This window comes from Oryza glaberrima, chromosome 5, assembly GCF_000147395.1.
Source record: "Oryza glaberrima chromosome 5, OglaRS2, whole genome shotgun sequence".
NCBI lineage: Eukaryota > Viridiplantae > Streptophyta > Magnoliopsida > Poales > Poaceae > Oryza > Oryza glaberrima.
The window spans coordinates 16,255,602-16,274,105 of record NC_068330.1 but is presented as its reverse complement, the minus strand read 5'-3'; the positions used below and the strand labels follow the sequence as shown (position 1 = coordinate 16,274,105).

Genomic DNA, 18,504 nt, shown 5'->3' with positions numbered 1-18,504 from the left:
AGCGGAGCGCGGGCGACACATCGCCCACGTTCCCCGTCCGCTTTTGCCGCCCGCCCGCGCGCACACGCACCACGCGCGGCGCGGCAGCAACCCGGCCAACCCGCCGATGCCTCGGGTGGGTGGGTGGGCGTGTGGTTGGTGTCCGCGGCCGCGCGGCGGATGGGTGGATCCGGGCGGGGGGCGTGGGGTCTCTCGCGGCGGGGGCGCCGGTTTTTGATTTCGAATTGTCGTTGTGGGGTCTCGTCTCGTCTGCCGTCTGCCGTCTGCCGTCTGCGTCCGTGTTTCGTTAGGCACTGTGGCGCGCGGTACGGACACCTCTGGTGGTGGTGGTTTTCAGTTTGACCGGATCGTGCCGGCGTAGTCTGATGACAGCAGAACGGCTAGCTTGTTTTGTTGGGTTCGGCCGCTTTAATTAGCCTTGATGCTGTATTTTCAAAACTTTTGAATTGTTTAATTATTCGTAGATTATCCATGCAATTTAATTTAATATTTCAGCGTTTAAATTTGAGTGATTTGCATTTAGGCTATCTTTTACTACCTCCATCCCAAAATAAGTGCAGCCATGAGTTTTCACGCCTAACTTTGATCGTCCGTCTTATTTAAAATAATTTTATAATTAGCATTTTTGTTGTTATGAGATGATAAAACATGAATAGTACTTTGCTCGTGACTTATGTTTTTAATTTTTTTTAAAAAGTTTTCAAATAAGACGAAGGTCAAAGTTGGGCGTGGAAAACCATGGCTACACTTATTTTGGGACGGAGGAAGTATTGACTAAGGGATTGTTTGTTTCAGCTTAAGATTATTGTAATCCAGATTATTAAATCAGATTACTCTAAACTGGATTATAATAAGCTAACATAAAATAAGCTGCGAGTTGTTTGTTTCTCTGGATTATTGAAGGCATCTTAGGGTAGTGGGTCTTTAGCCACCCAATAATCTGGAAAAAGCTCCTCCAAGGAGATTATTAGATTATAGTAATCTGGCTTATAGATTATAATAATCTATCATAATAATCTATTTGTTTGTTTCAGCTTATTCATAGTAATCCAGATTATAATAATCCTAAGCTGAATCAAACAGGGCCTAAATTTCACTTTAGGCCATTTTCACCCAATTTTAAATTGCTAGCCGCCTCTAGCTCAATCAAGAACAAGTTGATCATCAGTTGACAGTTGTGGTTTGTGGGTCCGAGAGATATTGTGGTTCGTCGTAATTCGTCCTCCAACCACGTGCTAAGCCCCACGTCGTTGTCGTTCACGTTCCCAAGTACTGCTTGGTTCTCAAGCTCAGCCCCACCGCACCATCTAAAGATCGTGTTTCGCCCCATCATCGATTCCCTCGATTTCCCACTAGATCTGAAGTTAATGAGTTGATTGAGCATATATTACTCTTTGGGTTTGGAAGTAATTTGTTGATTAAATGCACCATATGGATGTGTTGGATCTGAAGATACTAGTTCATTTGTTCAAACCAATTTATTCAGTTTTTTTCTATGATTTGCTCACATGAAGGTCATAATTGAGTTGATTTAATCAACTACAAGGGTATTTTTGATATTTCACTCTATTTCTATCACCTACTCAACCAAAAATTAATATTTTAGTGACCACTGTGTCCGATAGCAAATAGCCGCATTTTAAGAGTGTCTTTTCCCAAAGATTGAGTTCTGCCATGTCTAGAAACTAAATCCACAAAGTCAATATTTATTATGACAAATTTGGCCATAACATAACCATCATTTAGTAAAGAACAAGATTGATGATCCGGCTATCAAATGACGTGGATTAATATCTAACAATTATTACACCCCCACCTTAAATAAAAAAAATATTACACCCCACCTCTCGAATATCGGGTCATTTTGATTTTGAGATATGTATTTCCATGTCTAAGGTTAAGTATTAGCTAAGTTGTGGCTAGCCATATTTTTTTTGCAAAATTAGATTGTTTGTTTCGCAACTAAGGTGTGACAAAATCAATCCGTTTATTGTTTGGATTGCCACAAAAAATGTTTGGAAGTAAGTTGTGGTAATTGTTTGAATTGCTACCACACGTTAGTAAAAACATCTTGATACCATAGTGCCTTCTAACGAAACAATCACATTTCATGTAACAGACCACCATCCAGAACCGTGCAGCCCAACCTACATTGGACGAGCGGACCCACTTACACATACCACCCCACTTACATTTTTGTTTTTATTTCGTGTAAAAGGGTTAACCCATGAGTAATATGGTTGGAGAGGCTAGCCCTTATAAGTAGGCTTTGCCCTAGCTAAACTAGTAATGTGGTTCTAAACATGTACACACAGCTCTCATGGGTAACAAAGGTAAGATCCTAATTGAAATATGGTACTAAAGATATACACACAAATCATGGATAACACAGGACAAATCCTAATTGGGTTAGAATGTCACATCCCCCACCCAAAGAAAAGACCTGATGTCTCTATCAGTCCAACTTACCCGCATATCTAAATGTCCGGGAACACACCCCCTCTTAGTGTACGTACAACACACTCTTCAAAACCGCGCAGCCCAGCCCATCTGACGAGCAGGCCCACTTACACCTTCGTTCTTGTTTCATATAAAAGGATTAACCCGCGAGTGATATGGTTAGAGGGACAAGCCCTTGTAAGTTTGTTCAACTCTTGCTAAGCTACATTCCAGCAACAAGATACATATGTTTGAATAATATTACAAGCACAATAGACGACTTTGTATTCATTGAAATAGTACCATTCCAAAAGGTTGGAGTCTAGTGCAAGGTATTCAAATATTAGTTTAGTGGAGGAATTACATTATAGTAACACCCAGTCAAGTTACAAAACCAACAACCATCTAACTACACGTTCTAGTCGTTCTCCACGACTACACAGCCAAAATGAGCATACAACCAACTAGAATATGGTCTAGACATCATTCATCAACCCACATAGCGAAAATGAGCAAACTACTAAAAAATGTTCCCCAAATAATGACTTCCATATCTTCGCCAATTTCCAATGGAGAATCAGTAATAGAATGGCTTTCTAAATGCTATGTATTTCCTTTTGTTTAGTTGGTGAGTTTTACAACGTTTTCTCGTCATGTTTCTTTAGTATGTACATTTGTATTTGATTCAGTTAAGAACATTGTAATAGGTGACTATAGCTTCTATTGAAGTAAAGGTCAAACTGTCCACACTCTAAAAGGAAAAACATCCACTTTCATGAGCTAAACTTCACGGGTTAGTACATTCTTTCTCATAAAAGAACATAAATTCCCAAGCACTCAGTGTATCAACACTCACATTACACATTAGCCACACTTACCGTTTGTTCTTTTCGAAAAACACACTCACTAAAAAAAGGACCCTTTGATCAAATGTCACTGTGATTGCCTCTAGTATGTGCCACAAAATTGCACAAGGATTAGTAAGCTATGGGAGGGAAGGATGATCAGTAACAAACATAGAACTTATGGGAGAAGAAAATAACAACGGTGAGCCCTAGACACAATATCGCGAAAAGGTAGCAGCCATAAATATAGGTGGAAGAGAATGGCCTTTGCGGTGGTGAACTCACATGTTGAGTGAGTGATATTGTGGCAGTGAGATTTATTTGGTAGCATTGGCACATCATGAGCAATATGCCCGGGAAAAGCATGTCACACTTTTTAGCTAATATGACCTAATGCCCTGTTTAGTTCCTAAAATAAAAATTTTCACGCTGTCAAATCAAATGTTTGGACACATACATGAAGTATTAAATATAGGAAAAAAAACCAATTACACAGATTGCGTGTAAATTGCGAGACGAATCTTTTAAGCCCAATTGCGCCATGATTTGACAATGTGGTGCTATAGTAAACATTTGCTAATGACGGATTAATTAGGCTTAATAAATTCGTCTCACAGTTTCCTGGCGGAATATGTAATTTGTTTTGTTATTAGACTATGTTTAATATTTCAAATGTGTGTCCGTATATCCGATGTGACAACCAAACCCAATTTTTTTTCCCAACTAACAAGGCCCAAGATCACCCAGATCCAGCGTTGGAACCAAAGCACAGCCACCATAGGAAGGTGTCTGGGCTCCACTCTCCATTGCATGCAACTACTTGTGTAGTACTTAATACTTCATACTCCCTCTATCCCATAATATAAGGCATGGTCAAAACTGTCACGATCTTCAAAACTAGTCTTTAGCTTCTAATTTCTCATATATAAGGTTTGTAGCAACAACATTATAATCATATGAAAGTAAATTTAAATCTCAATCTAATGATATAATTTGTAACAAATAAAATTTATTTCATATTACACTAAGTGTTGGTCAAATGTTTTAAAGGTTGAATCTTGAAATACGTGTGCGCCTTATATTATGGGATGGAGGGAGTAATCTTTTTTACCTCATTAGCTAATCAAGCTCATATACAAGTTAACTAAGACCATACTAGCAAGCAAACTAACAAAGCAATTAAGCCTCGCTAAATCACATATTCAGATGTGTTCGTACCAATAGTAAATAATTTGTAAAGTTATACTATGAATTAGGCTAGGCTTAGTTAGTTTCTGCATAGGGACTGAGGCCTTATTTAGATCCCAAAAAGTTTTGGTCAAAAACATCACATCAAATATTTGGACACATGCATGGGACATTAAATGTGGAAAAAAACTAATTACGCAGTTTGCATGTAAATTGCAAGACGAATCTTTTGAGCATAATTACGCCATGATTTGACAATGTGATGCTACAGTAAACATTTGCTAATGACGGATTAATTAGGCTTAATAAATTCGTCTCGTAGTTTACATGCGAAATCTGTAATTTGTTTTGTTATTAGTTTACGTTTAATAATTCAAATGTGTATTCGTATACTTCAAAAACTTTACGCCCAAAGAAATAAACACACCACGAACTTTTAAGCAGCACGAAATCCAGAACAAGCAATTAACATATGACTAATTAGTTATAATTATCATAACTTTGAAAAATGGGTCCATTTGAATTTTTAAAGGAACTTTTATATAAAACTTTTTTTAAAAAAATACATCGTTTAACAGTTGGGGAACGTGCTAACGGAAAATAGGAAAGTCGAAATTTAGAGGAGTTTAGAACGGGTCTTACGGCAAGTCTTATAGTAAGAGTAGTTGTCACATCTAATTTTATCCCTATAAGATAGGAGGTGATATAAACAACACACCACATCTACACTACCTCCAGCATACTAACCCAAATAATTTTATTTTATTTGTTTATCTAATCCCCTCTTTCTTTCATCTTCTTGGGGTTTGTGTCATTGTGGGGAGGTTGCCCCTTGCATGAGGGGTGGCTCACCTTCTTTTTCCTCACTTATTTTTTCCACCTCATTATCCAATCATATATAGTATTTTTAGGGGCAACATATTAAGCATTAGAGAACTTGCTCTTAGGCTGTGTTCGGGAGGTGAGGTTAGGAACAAAGCGGCACATTTTCTTATGATTAATTAAGTATTTACTTTTTTTAAAAAATGGATTAATATGATTTTTTAAAACAAGAAACTTTTTGTAAAAAAAAAATATTATTTAGCAGTTTAAAAAATATGTGTGTGGAATACGAGAGAGATGAGTTGGAAACCCAAACGGTCGAACACAGCCAGTGGAACTGGTTATCCATTATTAAGGTTTCTCGAGTTTAAGAAAAAGAGCATTAGGATCCACCATTGCCCATGTCAAAATCCAAAACAAAAAGTGATACCCTTTGACATAACAAAGTTATGTGTTTGTCTGGATATACTTATACTGTAAATTAAACTTTCGGCTCAAAATCTCATACGTTGTATACTACAAAACAAAATCATTGAAAAAGCTTAATGTAAATCGAAACAATCGTGTCCTAAATTACTAACATCACAGTTTAACTGAGTGATAAATAGATAATAGTCAAAGGGAAAAGGGAAATTATTTGTATGCATGAGTTAAATACTACTCCCTCCATTTCTAAATATTTGACACCGTTAACTTTTTAGCACATGTTTGACTATTCGTCTTATTAAAAACTTCTGTAAAATATGTAAAACAATATGCCTACATATAAGTATATTTAACAATGAATTAAATAATAGAAAAAGAATTAATAATTACTTAAATTTTTTAATAAGATAAACGGTCAACATATTTGAAAAAGTCAATGGCGTCGAATATTTAGTAACGGAGGGAGTATTACTTATGTATAAAAAGTTTTTTAAAAATCACCCTTTTGAAAACGCAGCATGAATAATTCATTACCTGTTTATAATGTGTCCTGACTGACTCGATAACTTATGGTGGTAGCAAGCACATTCCAATCCGACTAGAGTTAAAAGTGCCGACGAAAACATAATAATTTGGCTGAAATCCCTTTTCTTATCCCATCCGTGGCCATCTCTGAAAAGGAAAAGAAAAAAAAAAAGAAAAGAAAAGGGTATTACTTCAAATATACTGTACACCGGCGCTTCTCACCGACAGATCGGGCCCAGTTATCAGGTTTGAATCAAAACGCTTGAGCGGTGGAGCCACAGCCGTACAGCCGTCGGCGGCGGCGGCGGCGGCGCGACCATCTCCTCGCGGCGCAGATGCGCGTGTTCCGGCGCCGGAGAGCCCAACGAATCCGCCGATGCTAAAGCTCCAGACAACCTGGGCGGCTTCCCTCCCTCTCTTCCGCCTCCGTCCCCGCCCCGGCTCCCCTCCTCCCTGCGGCCCCCGTCTCCCCTTCGTCCCGTAAGCACACGCTGATCCCCGATTCCAAACCCCTTCCCCCCCTTTCTACTGTTCTAATGGATCGTGACGCCGACGAGTCAGAATTTGCAACCGGCGGATGAGCACCCAGGCGCAGCCCAGTTTCGCCCCTCTCCCCACGGCGCAATCCGAATCCGATGCAGGTTGTGTTTTTTCTTTTCTTGGTCAATCTTAAGAAGCGAGTAATACGATGTTGATTGGTGGTTGATTGCTAGTATTACTTGCAAATCGCGCAGGCCCAGGGTAATTTGTATTAAAACTGTTTTAGTGTTTGGGTTACAGGGGCAGCTGGGTACCAGTTCCGGCTGGTTTCCTACAACATCTTGGCCCAGGTAGGCTGGCAATATGCTGTTTTGTTCTGTTGAGCTGCTTATGGTTCGGTATTTTCTTTGGTGACGATGAGTGGATTACAGTATTCACAGAGGAAAGAAAACTAGCTGCATCTAACTATTTGATCTGTGTTGCAGGTTTATGTGAAGAGTGCGTTTTTCCCGCATTCTCCATCTGCCTGTCTCAAGTAAGCTCTTGACTGACAAGCTTCTTCCTAGAATTCTTTTGGGTTTCAATATTTTCTTGCAACCACTTTAGTGATTCTACTAAGCATTAGAGCAGTGGCAACACACTGCGGTGAATGCCAAATAATTTACTATGAAAGAAAGACATTACATAAATACTATGTTTTGTGTGCATTGCACATTGGTTCCCAACTAGCAGCAATGAGCGCAGCCTTAGTAGCATTCAGGTTGTACGAATAGATTTATTTGTCAACAGTAAGCTTTATAATATGATGTTTGTACATTTATATTTTCGGACAAACTTGAGTTCCATTCTCAGTTCTCACCATGAGTAGACCCAGCCCAAGAACAAAGTATAAAACTATCAAAGGATTGGTGCATCAGTGTGCTAGTTTCGTTTTGTGACTGTAAACAATTTTCCATTTCTGTTCTAGTCCCTGCTCTTCAATCATTCATTTGTGGACTGTATGCTTCCCCTCATGTTTGAGAAACAGGTGGAAAACTCGGTCTAAAGCTGTTCTATCAGAACTCAAGAGCTTCGAAGCTGACCTCATGTGCATACAGGTTGGACAGACTTATGACTTTTTAAGCAACTCATTTTTTTCATGTGGTCATGTACTTGTCATTGATAAATATAGAATGTGAACGTTTTAAAATCATATTATATCCTTATTTGGTTCTATATATGGTTTATGTAACATTCCCCAAGTTTGTGTTTAGTGGATTGAAAAATACCCTCCAAGAAAAAACTGCAACATTGATTGGATCCTAGGATAAAGGGAGCATTAATCCCAAGTTCTCAACGTGACAGATTGGAACCTGATACACAAGGTTCCTAGTGCCAAAACACAACACAATGGTGGATAGTAGAAAGTTTTGGCTATTACTGTTTCTCAAAAAAATTATGTAGTCTTCCTCCATTATGCCCAACACAAATTAATTAGTGTTCTACTCATTCAGAAATAAAAATTGGGAGGGTTACATATTACATATGATTGTATTGTTTCAATATTTAGTCATGACCTATATTAATGTGTACTTTTAACCCTTCTTTTCTTCTTTGGAATATTTTTTTCTGCTTTTTTTGTTCTTTGGAACATTTTTGTCTGCTTATTTTTAATATGTGGTTTGCTCAGGAGTTGGATGAGTATGATACCTTCTACAAGAAAAACATGGAGAATTCTGGATATTCAAGTATTTACATTCAACGATCTGGGGACAAACGGGATGGATGTGGCATATTCTATAAACCAAAAAGGTATCCATATTGTTTCAAATAAGTGATGATTAACAATGAGAAGACAAGAATGGAAATTATAGTATGCATGAATGTTTCGATTGACTTGCAAATTAACTTCTCAATATCCCCCTTTTGGGCTATTCTTACTTTTACAGCATGGAACTGGTCCAGAAGGAAGTACTACATTACAATGATTTAGTGGAAAAATATGTTCATACTGATCATGTAAATAGTGATACATCAAATAATTCTTCACCAACAGAAGGTAATGGATCAGCTGCTCAACTTGATATTATCCTGTGAATCATAGTGACTTCTTTCATTGGAGGCGACAAAAGGTAAAGTAGTGAGCCAGGCTAAACAAACTACTTACAAGTTACAACATACAAACTATTCTGTCATATCTTGAAAACAAAGAAAGTAGACAAACATTCAAACTCCACATCCAAACTCATGAAGTACAAATTCTTTGGGCCTCCACTATTATGATTCTACCTTTGGACCTTTATCATTAATCATATTCTAGCTAGGACATAGATTTGTCCAATTGCATTCCGTACTTATTTTATGTCTGCTGTATCTGTGGCTAGTATGATGCTCTACCTAAGTTAATTGGGTTAATTCAGTATTATGCTCTTTCAGAAGCAAGCAAGAAGGTGGATAATAACAAGCATGGAGATCCAAATGATCCACGTTTCAGATTGAAGCGTGACTGTGTTGGTTTACTTGCCGCTTTCAAGCTTAATGATCCTTGTGATCATATTTTAATTATGGCGAACACACATATTTATTGGCAAGTAAAATGGCCAGAGTTCTCTATTATTCTCGTTTTGAAGATGTTTTTTAAGCCATCTGTCTGTTTTATTTTGTATATCTGCATTGGATCCCCTGTTCATACTATTCTGATTTTGTAGGGATCCTGAATGGATTGATGTAAAATTGGCTCAAGCAAAGTATCTTCTTTCAAGAGTTACTCAGTTTGAGAAACTTATCTCGAATAAATTTAACTGTAAACCTTCAGTCATGATTGCTGGTGACTTCAACTCAACTCCTGGTGACAAGGTATGGTCTGCGTCTGCTACATTTTGTTCTTTCAAGCTTAACAGACTTCCGAAACCATCACATGGTGTTTTGTGTTTACAAATGGCTATGAACATGGTGTTTTTTTGAACTTTACTCTCAGTACAATATTCTGGATAGACGTAGGCTGATGTCAATATCAAATACTGTGAACTTGTATGCAAACGACTCATCAAACCATAGTGGGTGATGTAACTTCCGATATGCACATTCTGCATTCTTCTAGGTTCATGCTTTACTGAACGATATTCAAAACTTCAGGCCCTCCAATTAGGAAAAATATTACCTGACCTTAATTCCCAGCTCCGCCGAAATTTCTTGGTTGTTCCACCTCTATAATATGTCACTAATCATCTGCAGGTATACAACTACCTCGTATCAGCCAACTCCGATTCTACGGACGAAGCTCCGATCAAATTACGCAGCCTTTATGCTGCGAATGGAGGGGAGCCAGAATTCACCAACTGCACTCCTGGTTTTACAGGAACACTGGACTACATATTCTTGTCGGACGGCAGTTCAGTAAAACCTACCAGCCTACTTCGTATACCACGAGGGGATTCTGCCGATGTCCAAGGAGGGCTACCCAACTTTCACCATCCTAGCGACCATTTGCCAATCGGTGCCGATTTTCAGGTACTCGGCAGCGAAGGCTGATTGCATTTTGCACGGCAGCAACAAATGTCCCCTGGGATTGTTCCCCGTGATTTGTTTGGATTTATTGTAGAAACAGTAGCAAATTTATTAATATCAACCAGAATTTTTGTTACATGGTCTACACATTGGAGGGTATTTGTTATTATTATCTTTAAAGTTTCACTACCAGGATTTCATAGGACTAAAGTTTGTAGCTAGACCTTAAGTTCCTTATGGAGTTATGGTAGTGAAGGGCTCAGATAGCAGACCAGATGGAGGATGGATCTTGCACCATATCATTTCTTCTGGCAACATTCGTCAACTTGGGAATCATAAAGAAATGTGCTAATTTCAGTTAGTCGTGTGGACACAAAGGTAGGAGCCAATAACACTTTTAAGATGCACAAAACATTTATATTGTTTCATCTACAAAAAAACAGATTAGCAAAACATTTATATTGTTTCATCTACAAAAAGAATACTAGTTACATGAAACAAGACTTGATCTATAGAAGAATGGTAACACAAATATAGGTACAAATATGCCATCTACACTGAACATGATTCTCGACAAACACTGAAAACCTCTCGAGGAACCTAGTCTTTTATATTGTGTCCACCAGCTATGTTCTGATTATGAAACCGAACTATCGGCAAATCCATATGATCCCAAAGATGACTGTAAAGTATAACGAGCACCAGTACAACCTCATCGAATCCTATAGGTGAATTCTATTCTTCTTTCTTCTCCTTTTCTCTCCTCTCTTTTATCAATGAGGAGAAAAAGAGTGGTAGCATTGTGCATGCAGCCTCAATCAACAGACAAGTCGGCAGCGCTGAGAAATCACCTCCAGATACTCCCATGAATTCAGCAAGTGCAACCCCAAGATAACCGCTGATGATAGTTGCGAGGGCAAGTGCAGACATGACAAAAGCCATAAGTGATCCCTCACACCCAGAAGGGCAAAGTTTTGCAACAAGAACACTGAAGGGCAGCACCTTGAACAACATAAGACCCTCCAACAACCCTGAGAAAACAATTGTGTACATGGAATCCAGTATTCCGAAGTTTCTGTATATTCCCTGAACAAATAGTACATCTGACAGCATTACGAGTGCTGTAAGAAACTGCAGAACTGATAAAACCTTCTGTGCAGGTGTTGTTTTGAAGTACTTGTTGTATGCCACACTCCAAGCTAATAGAGTTACTTGTCCAAAAACCTTGGACAAACCGATAACTGATGAGTCAAGTCTTAACACTTCAGTCTGATAGAAGAACATGGTCCCAAGTAGAAATGGTATGGCAGCATAGGACAATGAAAACCATATGACTGACCAAAATATTTCAGGCATACACAGCGCATATGACAGCTCTTTGATTTGCTTACGGACGCTGGAGACAGCTGATAGATTAGTATCTGCCTTTGGGAGTTGGAGGGAGCTTTCAGGTATAGCCACAGTAGTGCAGAACTGGAGCACGAGAAGGATTGCAAAAAACAGAAACATGATTTTTGGAGAAAAGTAACTGAGTGCAATGCCACCAACAAGATTTCCTAAAGCGCCAGCAGATGAACCAAACATCCAAGCAAAGGATTGAAGCTGACCTGACCCTGAGGACGAGGTCGCTTGCTTCCCAGCTTCTGCTACAATGGCATCATTGGCAACCTCACATATGGATGCACCAAAGTTGCTCAAGAGGAGAAAAATGGTAAGAACTGGAAGAGAAATAGCTGGCCAGAGGGCAATTGCTAACCATGAAATTGCCTGCAAGAGAGCTGCACAGATAGCAATAACAAGTCAGGTTAGTATCATAGTCTAATACAAGCGCAAAAGAAGAAAAAGGCATTGCAATGCACAGTAAGCATATCCCAATTTTGTATACTTCATTTTGTAAATTATAGCAACGTCCTTAGGCATATGATCTTGTCAATTATGTCCATCCCTATTTGGTTCAGTCATTTACATTCAACTGTTCATTGCTTAACATGCCACTTAGGTCCCTGAACTTCCATAGCGGGCCTATCCTTATGTCATATTTCCGGTTAGCAAACTTCTTAACGCAAGCTAGAGTTTAAAGGCCTCACTGAGGTTAAACTAACTTGATGGCATTCAAAAAGTTTGTGATAAAAACACAGAATTTGCACATATAAAATCCCAAGTTATGTGATGTTGGAGTGAGATGGTTCACTATCCATTCATCCTTGAAGAATTTCATCATGACATTCCTCTGTGCTTGTTTTTCAACACAGCTTTAATTAAAGTGGACCGAAAGGGCCACACCCAAAGTCCTAAAGTAGATGAAATATTCATGCCGTGCGTGAGCTGGTTGGCAAGGGATTACTTGCTTGTTGCTTTGCGAATGTGTGATACTAACAAGAGGACAAATTTGGTGGAGCATTAGATAAAAGTTGTTGCTGTCAAAGGTTAATACGGGAAAAGATGACTGACAGATACTACAAATTATGCACAAAAATGAAAAGTAAACCGAAACAAAGGGAAAGGGTGAGAAGAATCAAGAGGACAAAGTCCGTGAGCATCAGAGCATATCCTTTGTGGCGATGCCATTGTCGCCAGCTGCCACAGGATTAGGAGATGCGCCTCCAAACAAATGCAAGAAAAGAATGTGCAGTGAGGTTAATGCTAAAGATGGAGATGCTATGCATATTCAGTTATTCACACAGTGCTCTAACGAAATGCTGCATTGGATGGCCAGGCGCGCCCAGGCAAGACGAACAGATTTGAGATTATTATAATTCCGCATCACAATTCGGCGACACGGGTTCCGCGCAAAGTTGAGATGTGAGAGGAATTCTGGATCTGGGACGGGAAATTCAGGGGGGGAAGGGAGGAAAGGAACGAGTGGGAGTGGGAGTGGGAGCATATACATACCGCCGATGGCGACGTAGGGGAGGCGGCGGTGGCCGCGGATGGGGACGGCGTCGGAGAGGAGGCCGAGAAGCGGCTTGGCGACCATGGGGAGGTTGGCGGACGCCTGGAGGATCTGCAGCGAGGAGGCAGCGACGCCCATGCCGTCCTTGAGGAAGAAGTTGACGCCCAGCCATGGGAACAGCCGGAACCCCTGCACCCAGAACCCCACCGCGATCACCCACCGCCGCGTCGCCTCCACCCTCCTCTCCCCCTCCATCTTCCTCTCCTTCTCCATCACTCCTCACTCACTCACCCACCCACACCACCTCCGCCGCCGCCGCCGCCGCCCAAATCTTCTGATCCGCCGCCTCTTCCTCCCCCTCTCCCGCTCCCCGATCCAAGAAGAGAGTGGGGAGCCGAGCCGGTGATCCGTTCTTGATCAGGGAGGGACACGTAGGAAGGGGGACGAGAGGGCGCGGGGGTGTGAAGTGTTAACTGGCCGGATTATTTTAGTGGGCACAGCGCGACGCGAAGGCGATGGAACGAGGCGGGGGCACACGCGGCGAGAGCTCGGCGTGCGGGTAGGCGCGTGGTGGAGATGGGAGGAGAAGAGGAGCTCGTCGGCGCGGGCTGGCCTAAGCCATGGGCGGATGTGACTGGGCTTTTTGGTCAGGTGCGGTGTCGTGCTGGTGCTGGCCACATGACCACATCGGTGGTCGGCCATCTGGGCTGGGTTTTCAGTGGGCCCACCGCTTTGTCCAATAATTCAATTGGGCCAAGGCTGTCAGAGAGGCCGACTAATAAATTCTGTTCGAAATTGAGCCTAATTTATATCTTTTGAATTTAGGCCCAACTTATATTTCTTTGGAATGAATAAGCCCAACTAATCAATAATATTATTTTCGTGGAATAAGTCCACTTTGTCTCCCTTAAAAGTGACCCGAATCTAATCCATGATCATAAATCGCAAAACCAGATATCTCGGCCCCCGAACTATTGAAACCGGTGCAATTTGACTCCCTTTGTGGTTTTGAGGACGGTTTCGCTGACGTGGTGCTTAGGTGGCATTTGAATTAAAAATGTATATGTGGGACCCGCTTGTCATTCACACACATAAAAAAAATTGCGGGGCCACCCACATGTCCTGCTTTCTCTCTCTCTCTCTTTCTTCTTCCTCCACTCTTCCTCCCTTCTCTCTTTCTTTCTCTTTCTCTTCTCCCCCCTTCGGCCGGCCGCGGGGAGCACGGGCTGGAGCGGCAGCGGCGGGGGCCAGAGTGGTGGCGGCCGGCGAGAGCTGAAGCGACGACAGCGGCGGAATTGTAGCAGCTTGCTCTGGCTGACAACCAATTGACCGACAGGATTCCGCCGGAGATGGTAGAGATAGGGAGGAACCCTTCTCCGACTTTCGAGAAGAACCGGAGGGATGTCAGCGTGCTTGCACGCCTCCCCCACGCACCCCGCCGCTGAAGGGGGTAGCTTCCACGCCGCACACTCCAGCGCCCTCCCACTAGCCCTCCCGCCCGTCACCGCCGCCGCCGCCGCTCTGGCTCCCTCCCACTGTCGCCGTCCCTGCCTGTCGATTGCTCCACGAGAGAGAAGGTGAAGAGAAAAGGGGGAGACATCAGCTAAGATACCGATTCCACAAAATCCCCCGTGGCCGTGACCCGTTCAAGGATTCATAGCTTCTCTTACGCGTCGTCTTGTTGTCAGTCCAGCGCCAGTGAAGGGTACATGACTTACAGTCATGGCGGTGGCGGCGCTCGGCTTTGTCACCCTCCTCGCCTTCTATTTTTTGGGTCAGTTACTCTGAATCTCTGATCAAGATCGTCTTTGTCGACAACACATACTATGTCTCAAGTGCTATAACTCGCTTTGATCCTTTACATTGATGGAACAGCGCCAGCGGCGTTGATGTTGGGGTACTACCACGACTCGCCGGAGCTAGTCGTCGTCGGCTCAGGTTGCTCGAGGCTCGTGGAGACGAACTCGTTCATTGTGCAGGACATCAAGGTGATCATCCTCCCGTAGCTCGGTCCTGCACGAGCTCAATCGAAGAGTGTTTTAATGTGTGCACTCGCTCTTGCAGGCGAGGACGGAGGGAGGGTCGCCGGAGAATGGGTTGGTGCTCTACGGGATGCCGGTCGCTCCGCCTCTCGGCGTCCAAGCCGCTTGGTCGGAGGCTCGCCGCACCGTCGTACTAGCCAATTCCCACATGTCATTTTTTTGTTTGAATCACATATGGGTTTCACAAATATATTTTTTAATTCTAAGCCACGTAAGCGCCACGTGGGACGAAGACTATGTCAACATTGCCACGTTAGCGCCACATCAGCAAAATCGCCTTCCAAAACCACGAAGGGAGTCAAATTGCATTGGTTTCAATAGTTCGGGGAGTCGCCCTATCCGGTTTTACGGTTGAGGGTTACGGATTAGATTCGAGTCACTTTTAAGGAAGTTAAAGTTGACCTATTCCTATTTTCGTTGGTGCTTGAAACCTAGCAAAAGAAAAAAAAAAGTGTGATATCTAATCGACGGCTGATTGCTCGATCGGACGGTGGAGAATACGTCTCGTGGGTGGAGTCGGCTAGGGCGCCGCGTTCGCAGTTGGAATCCTCCACCCAAAGCAGAAGCCTCCGCCGCCGCAGCGCCGCTACTCTTGCATCGCCTCCGCCGTAGCCGCGCGCGCCCTTCCCGTCGCCGCTTCCACCTCGATCTCCGCCGGAGAGGGCGTCCGCCGCCATGTCTCAGAACAACCCCTCCCAGCTCCTCCCCTCAGGTGCGCGGAAGAAGCTTCGCTTTAGTTTCTTATAAATCTCGCATCCTAGCTTGCTAACTTTGTTCCAGATAGATTTTGTTTTTTGGGGTTCGAGTTCTTGATTCAGTTCTTGCGGGCTTTGGTTTGTGCAGAGCTGATTGACCGCTGCATCGGGTCCAAGATTTGGGTAATTATGAAGGGTGACAAGGAGCTCGTCGGCACTCTCTGTGGGTTCGATGTGTACGTCAACATGGTGCTCGAGGACGTTACTGAGTAGTATGTGAAAAATCTTCCAATTCTCAACCCTATTTATTTTTGTACTTTCCGCGCCAGGTTTTTTTCTTGTAGGGTAAGTTTGGTGTCACAGTCGTAGGGTAATTTCGGTTTCTTCTGATTAGATTCTTAGATTAGTTTAGCTCAGTTTCTCACATTTGTGTCTCAGTGTGCTGATATTGGAATTAGCTAAAATATTTAGAAAACATTGTTTGATTTTCTGAGAACTGAAGTACAGAAATATTGCCCACCTTATGCCAGATTGCTCCTACCTTGTTGCTTTGTTGGTTACTTTCCTCCATGTCATCAGGCAGATTTCGTATAACATGAGTTTGTATTATACTACCAATCATCATAGTTGGTATAGTGCAAGCTATTTTTGATCCTTTCAGTACTCATGTCATGATTGTTAACCCATTGTGTGCTTCAATTTAACTCACACAGACTTGGTTTCATGAAGTTACATAATTATAACATTTGCTGCTCTTATCAGTAATTCAGTATACTTAATATAACTGAAGATTTTATTTGTTGTTTAGTACTTAAGGTGTAACGCAATCACTAGTCTGTCTGTTCTAAGATCAACTGATATGAACGCTTGATTCCAAAGAAGCTGCAGCAGTGGAACACACTGTTTTGTAGGATTTCTGCTGCAGCAACATGTTCATCGTTGTAGTTAGTATTGTCTTGTTTGGGAATATTATTTCTCGCGGAAGGGAAGACAAGCTCTTTTCATCATGATTTATATGGTTATTTATTTGTGGTATAGGACAGAATGATAGGTGATAGCTAGGAGGGAATTGGTCATGTAAAAATGACTAAAGATATTTAGCAGATGGTGGCAGTAGGTTTCCATGAGTGTTATACTGATGCATCATGTATTTTGTGCTAGCTCTTCACAATTGTTGCATTAAGTTTATACTAGTCCTCCCAGGTGTTGATGTATTACTTTGTTTTCCCCGATATTACAATGTTCTATTATACCTGAATTAGTTCTAGAAATATTCATATTCAGTATCTTAGTAGTTTGTAGAATGCACATGTGGATGTTGTAACTATGTTCTTAAAAAGAGAGGTGTTTCCTAACAACAAAAAATATCACAAACATATACTGCAACATAATGATGGTTGTTGAGCCATCTTGCAGAAGGGGCTGAAGTGAGCGTGTTTTAGAGTTTGTGTCATCTGATTATATACCATGACTGAAATCTATATGATCTGTTGATGTGCAATGTTTCACTAGTCCCCTAATAAAATTCTGGACCTAATGGTGGAATTTATTCCTATTAGCTGAATATGAAGTTACCACCATCACCCTTGCCAAACTAATGTATCATCTAGGAAATCACTTAGCAAAACCATACTGATGTTTATTAGTTTTTTTCACTTGCACATTTAGCATATGTATATGTTCAATATGAAATTATAGTCTAATGTTTGTTGTTTCATGATCCTCTGATTGTTTTATAGTGAATACACTGCTGAAGGCCGTCGCATAACAAAGCTTGATCAGATACTCCTAAACGGCAACAATATAGCTATTGTGAGAAATCTTGATCAAATACTTGTAATGAATGGTTTGGTAAAAGTTCGGTGTGACCTGCTATGTCTAACGCTATTTCATCTTTTGTTTGGCCTATACAGTTGGTTCCTGGTGGTTCTCCCCCAGATGTGGCATAAGCAAGCACTTCCGTGATATACCTGCTTGAGGCTGATGGAGGCACAGACCGGTGTTTCCTTACTTCAAATGTGTTTCTTCCATTTGTGGCTGTACTGAACTTTCTTAGTTAACTGACCTGAAGTAGTGTACCTGCAACAGTTGCTCCTACATGATTTGGCAATGCTAAGTATGAGGTACCTCTTGTAGCTGTTTATTACCATTCTTCTGCAACCTGACTCAGTAAACACTAGGTGGTTGAAGAAACCTGATAATGGAGAGCATATCTGCAATGGTTGTATTTGTGGTTCAGCAGTGTTGGACTTGATAATCTTTTTGCTGCATGCTTCCCTACATGTCTCTTTCCTCCTAGGAGCTATGTTAAATCTGGGATTAACGCCTTCTCTATGAGATAATGTGCCACTAGGAAAAAAATACTGTATTTAATCTGGAGGCGATCATGATATACAGTCACTGTACCCTAAAGCTCTGCCATCCGTTCATTCTCTGCATCTTGCAAACGACCGTAGCTTATCTTACACCCATGGCAGCCGCTCTTAGCTCCCTCAAGTAATGGACGGTAGTACGGTACAAAATTTCTTGGTAATGGACGGCACCAAATATATTTTCGCGACTTCGGGGGTGGGGGTGGGTGGGTGAGGAGCATATCGCGGTGATTTGGCAGTAATAGAAACTTAAACATCATGACTTCGGGGGTGGGGGTGGGTGGGTGGCAG

The 18,504-nt window shown here is 41.7% G+C and overlaps 4 protein-coding genes across 5 annotated transcripts; 3 read left to right on the top strand and 1 right to left on the bottom strand.

Annotated features, from left to right (window-relative positions):
* Positions 1-6,457: 6,457 nt before the first annotated feature.
* LOC127773772 (carbon catabolite repressor protein 4 homolog 4-like) lies at positions 6,458-10,396 on the top strand. Its single transcript, XM_052299947.1, has 10 exons — positions 6,458-6,725; positions 6,807-6,886; positions 7,026-7,075; positions 7,211-7,260; positions 7,753-7,822; positions 8,395-8,516; positions 8,654-8,763; positions 9,141-9,291; positions 9,413-9,560; positions 9,939-10,396. The coding sequence occupies exons 1-10, from the start codon at positions 6,622-6,624 to the stop codon at positions 10,233-10,235; spliced, it is 1,182 nt and encodes a 393-aa protein (XP_052155907.1). The 5' UTR covers positions 6,458-6,621; the 3' UTR covers positions 10,236-10,396.
* A 153-nt stretch (positions 10,397-10,549) lies between these two features.
* LOC127773771 (probable folate-biopterin transporter 7) lies at positions 10,550-13,685 on the bottom strand. 2 transcript variants are annotated; one of them, XM_052299946.1, is made up of 3 exons: positions 13,104-13,685; positions 11,819-11,989; positions 11,515-11,684 (listed from the first exon to the last, which is right to left on the bottom strand). In XM_052299946.1, exons 1-3 carry the CDS (start codon positions 13,375-13,377, stop codon positions 11,659-11,661), a joined length of 471 nt encoding a protein of 156 aa, XP_052155906.1. In that variant the 5' UTR covers positions 13,378-13,685; the 3' UTR covers positions 11,515-11,658. The 2 variants fall into 2 exon arrangements, with proteins under 2 accessions (XP_052155905.1, XP_052155906.1); XM_052299945.1 differs by having other exon boundaries at positions 10,550-11,989; positions 13,104-13,666.
* Positions 13,686-14,826: 1,141 nt separating this feature from the next.
* Positions 14,827-15,333, top strand: LOC127773192 (uncharacterized; the record flags this gene model as incomplete). Its single annotated transcript, XM_052299219.1, has 3 exons — positions 14,827-14,878; positions 14,980-15,092; positions 15,169-15,333. Coding segments are annotated over exons 1-3 (330 nt in total), but the record flags the coding sequence as incomplete, so codon positions are not given.
* Positions 15,334-15,656: 323 nt separating this feature from the next.
* On the top strand, positions 15,657-18,079 carry LOC127772782 (sm-like protein LSM5). Its single transcript, XM_052298753.1, has 4 exons — positions 15,657-15,858; positions 15,990-16,113; positions 17,581-17,653; positions 17,755-18,079. Exons 1-4 carry the CDS (start codon positions 15,822-15,824, stop codon positions 17,788-17,790), a joined length of 270 nt encoding a protein of 89 aa, XP_052154713.1. The 5' UTR covers positions 15,657-15,821; the 3' UTR covers positions 17,791-18,079.
* The last annotated feature ends 425 nt before the right edge of the window (positions 18,080-18,504 follow it).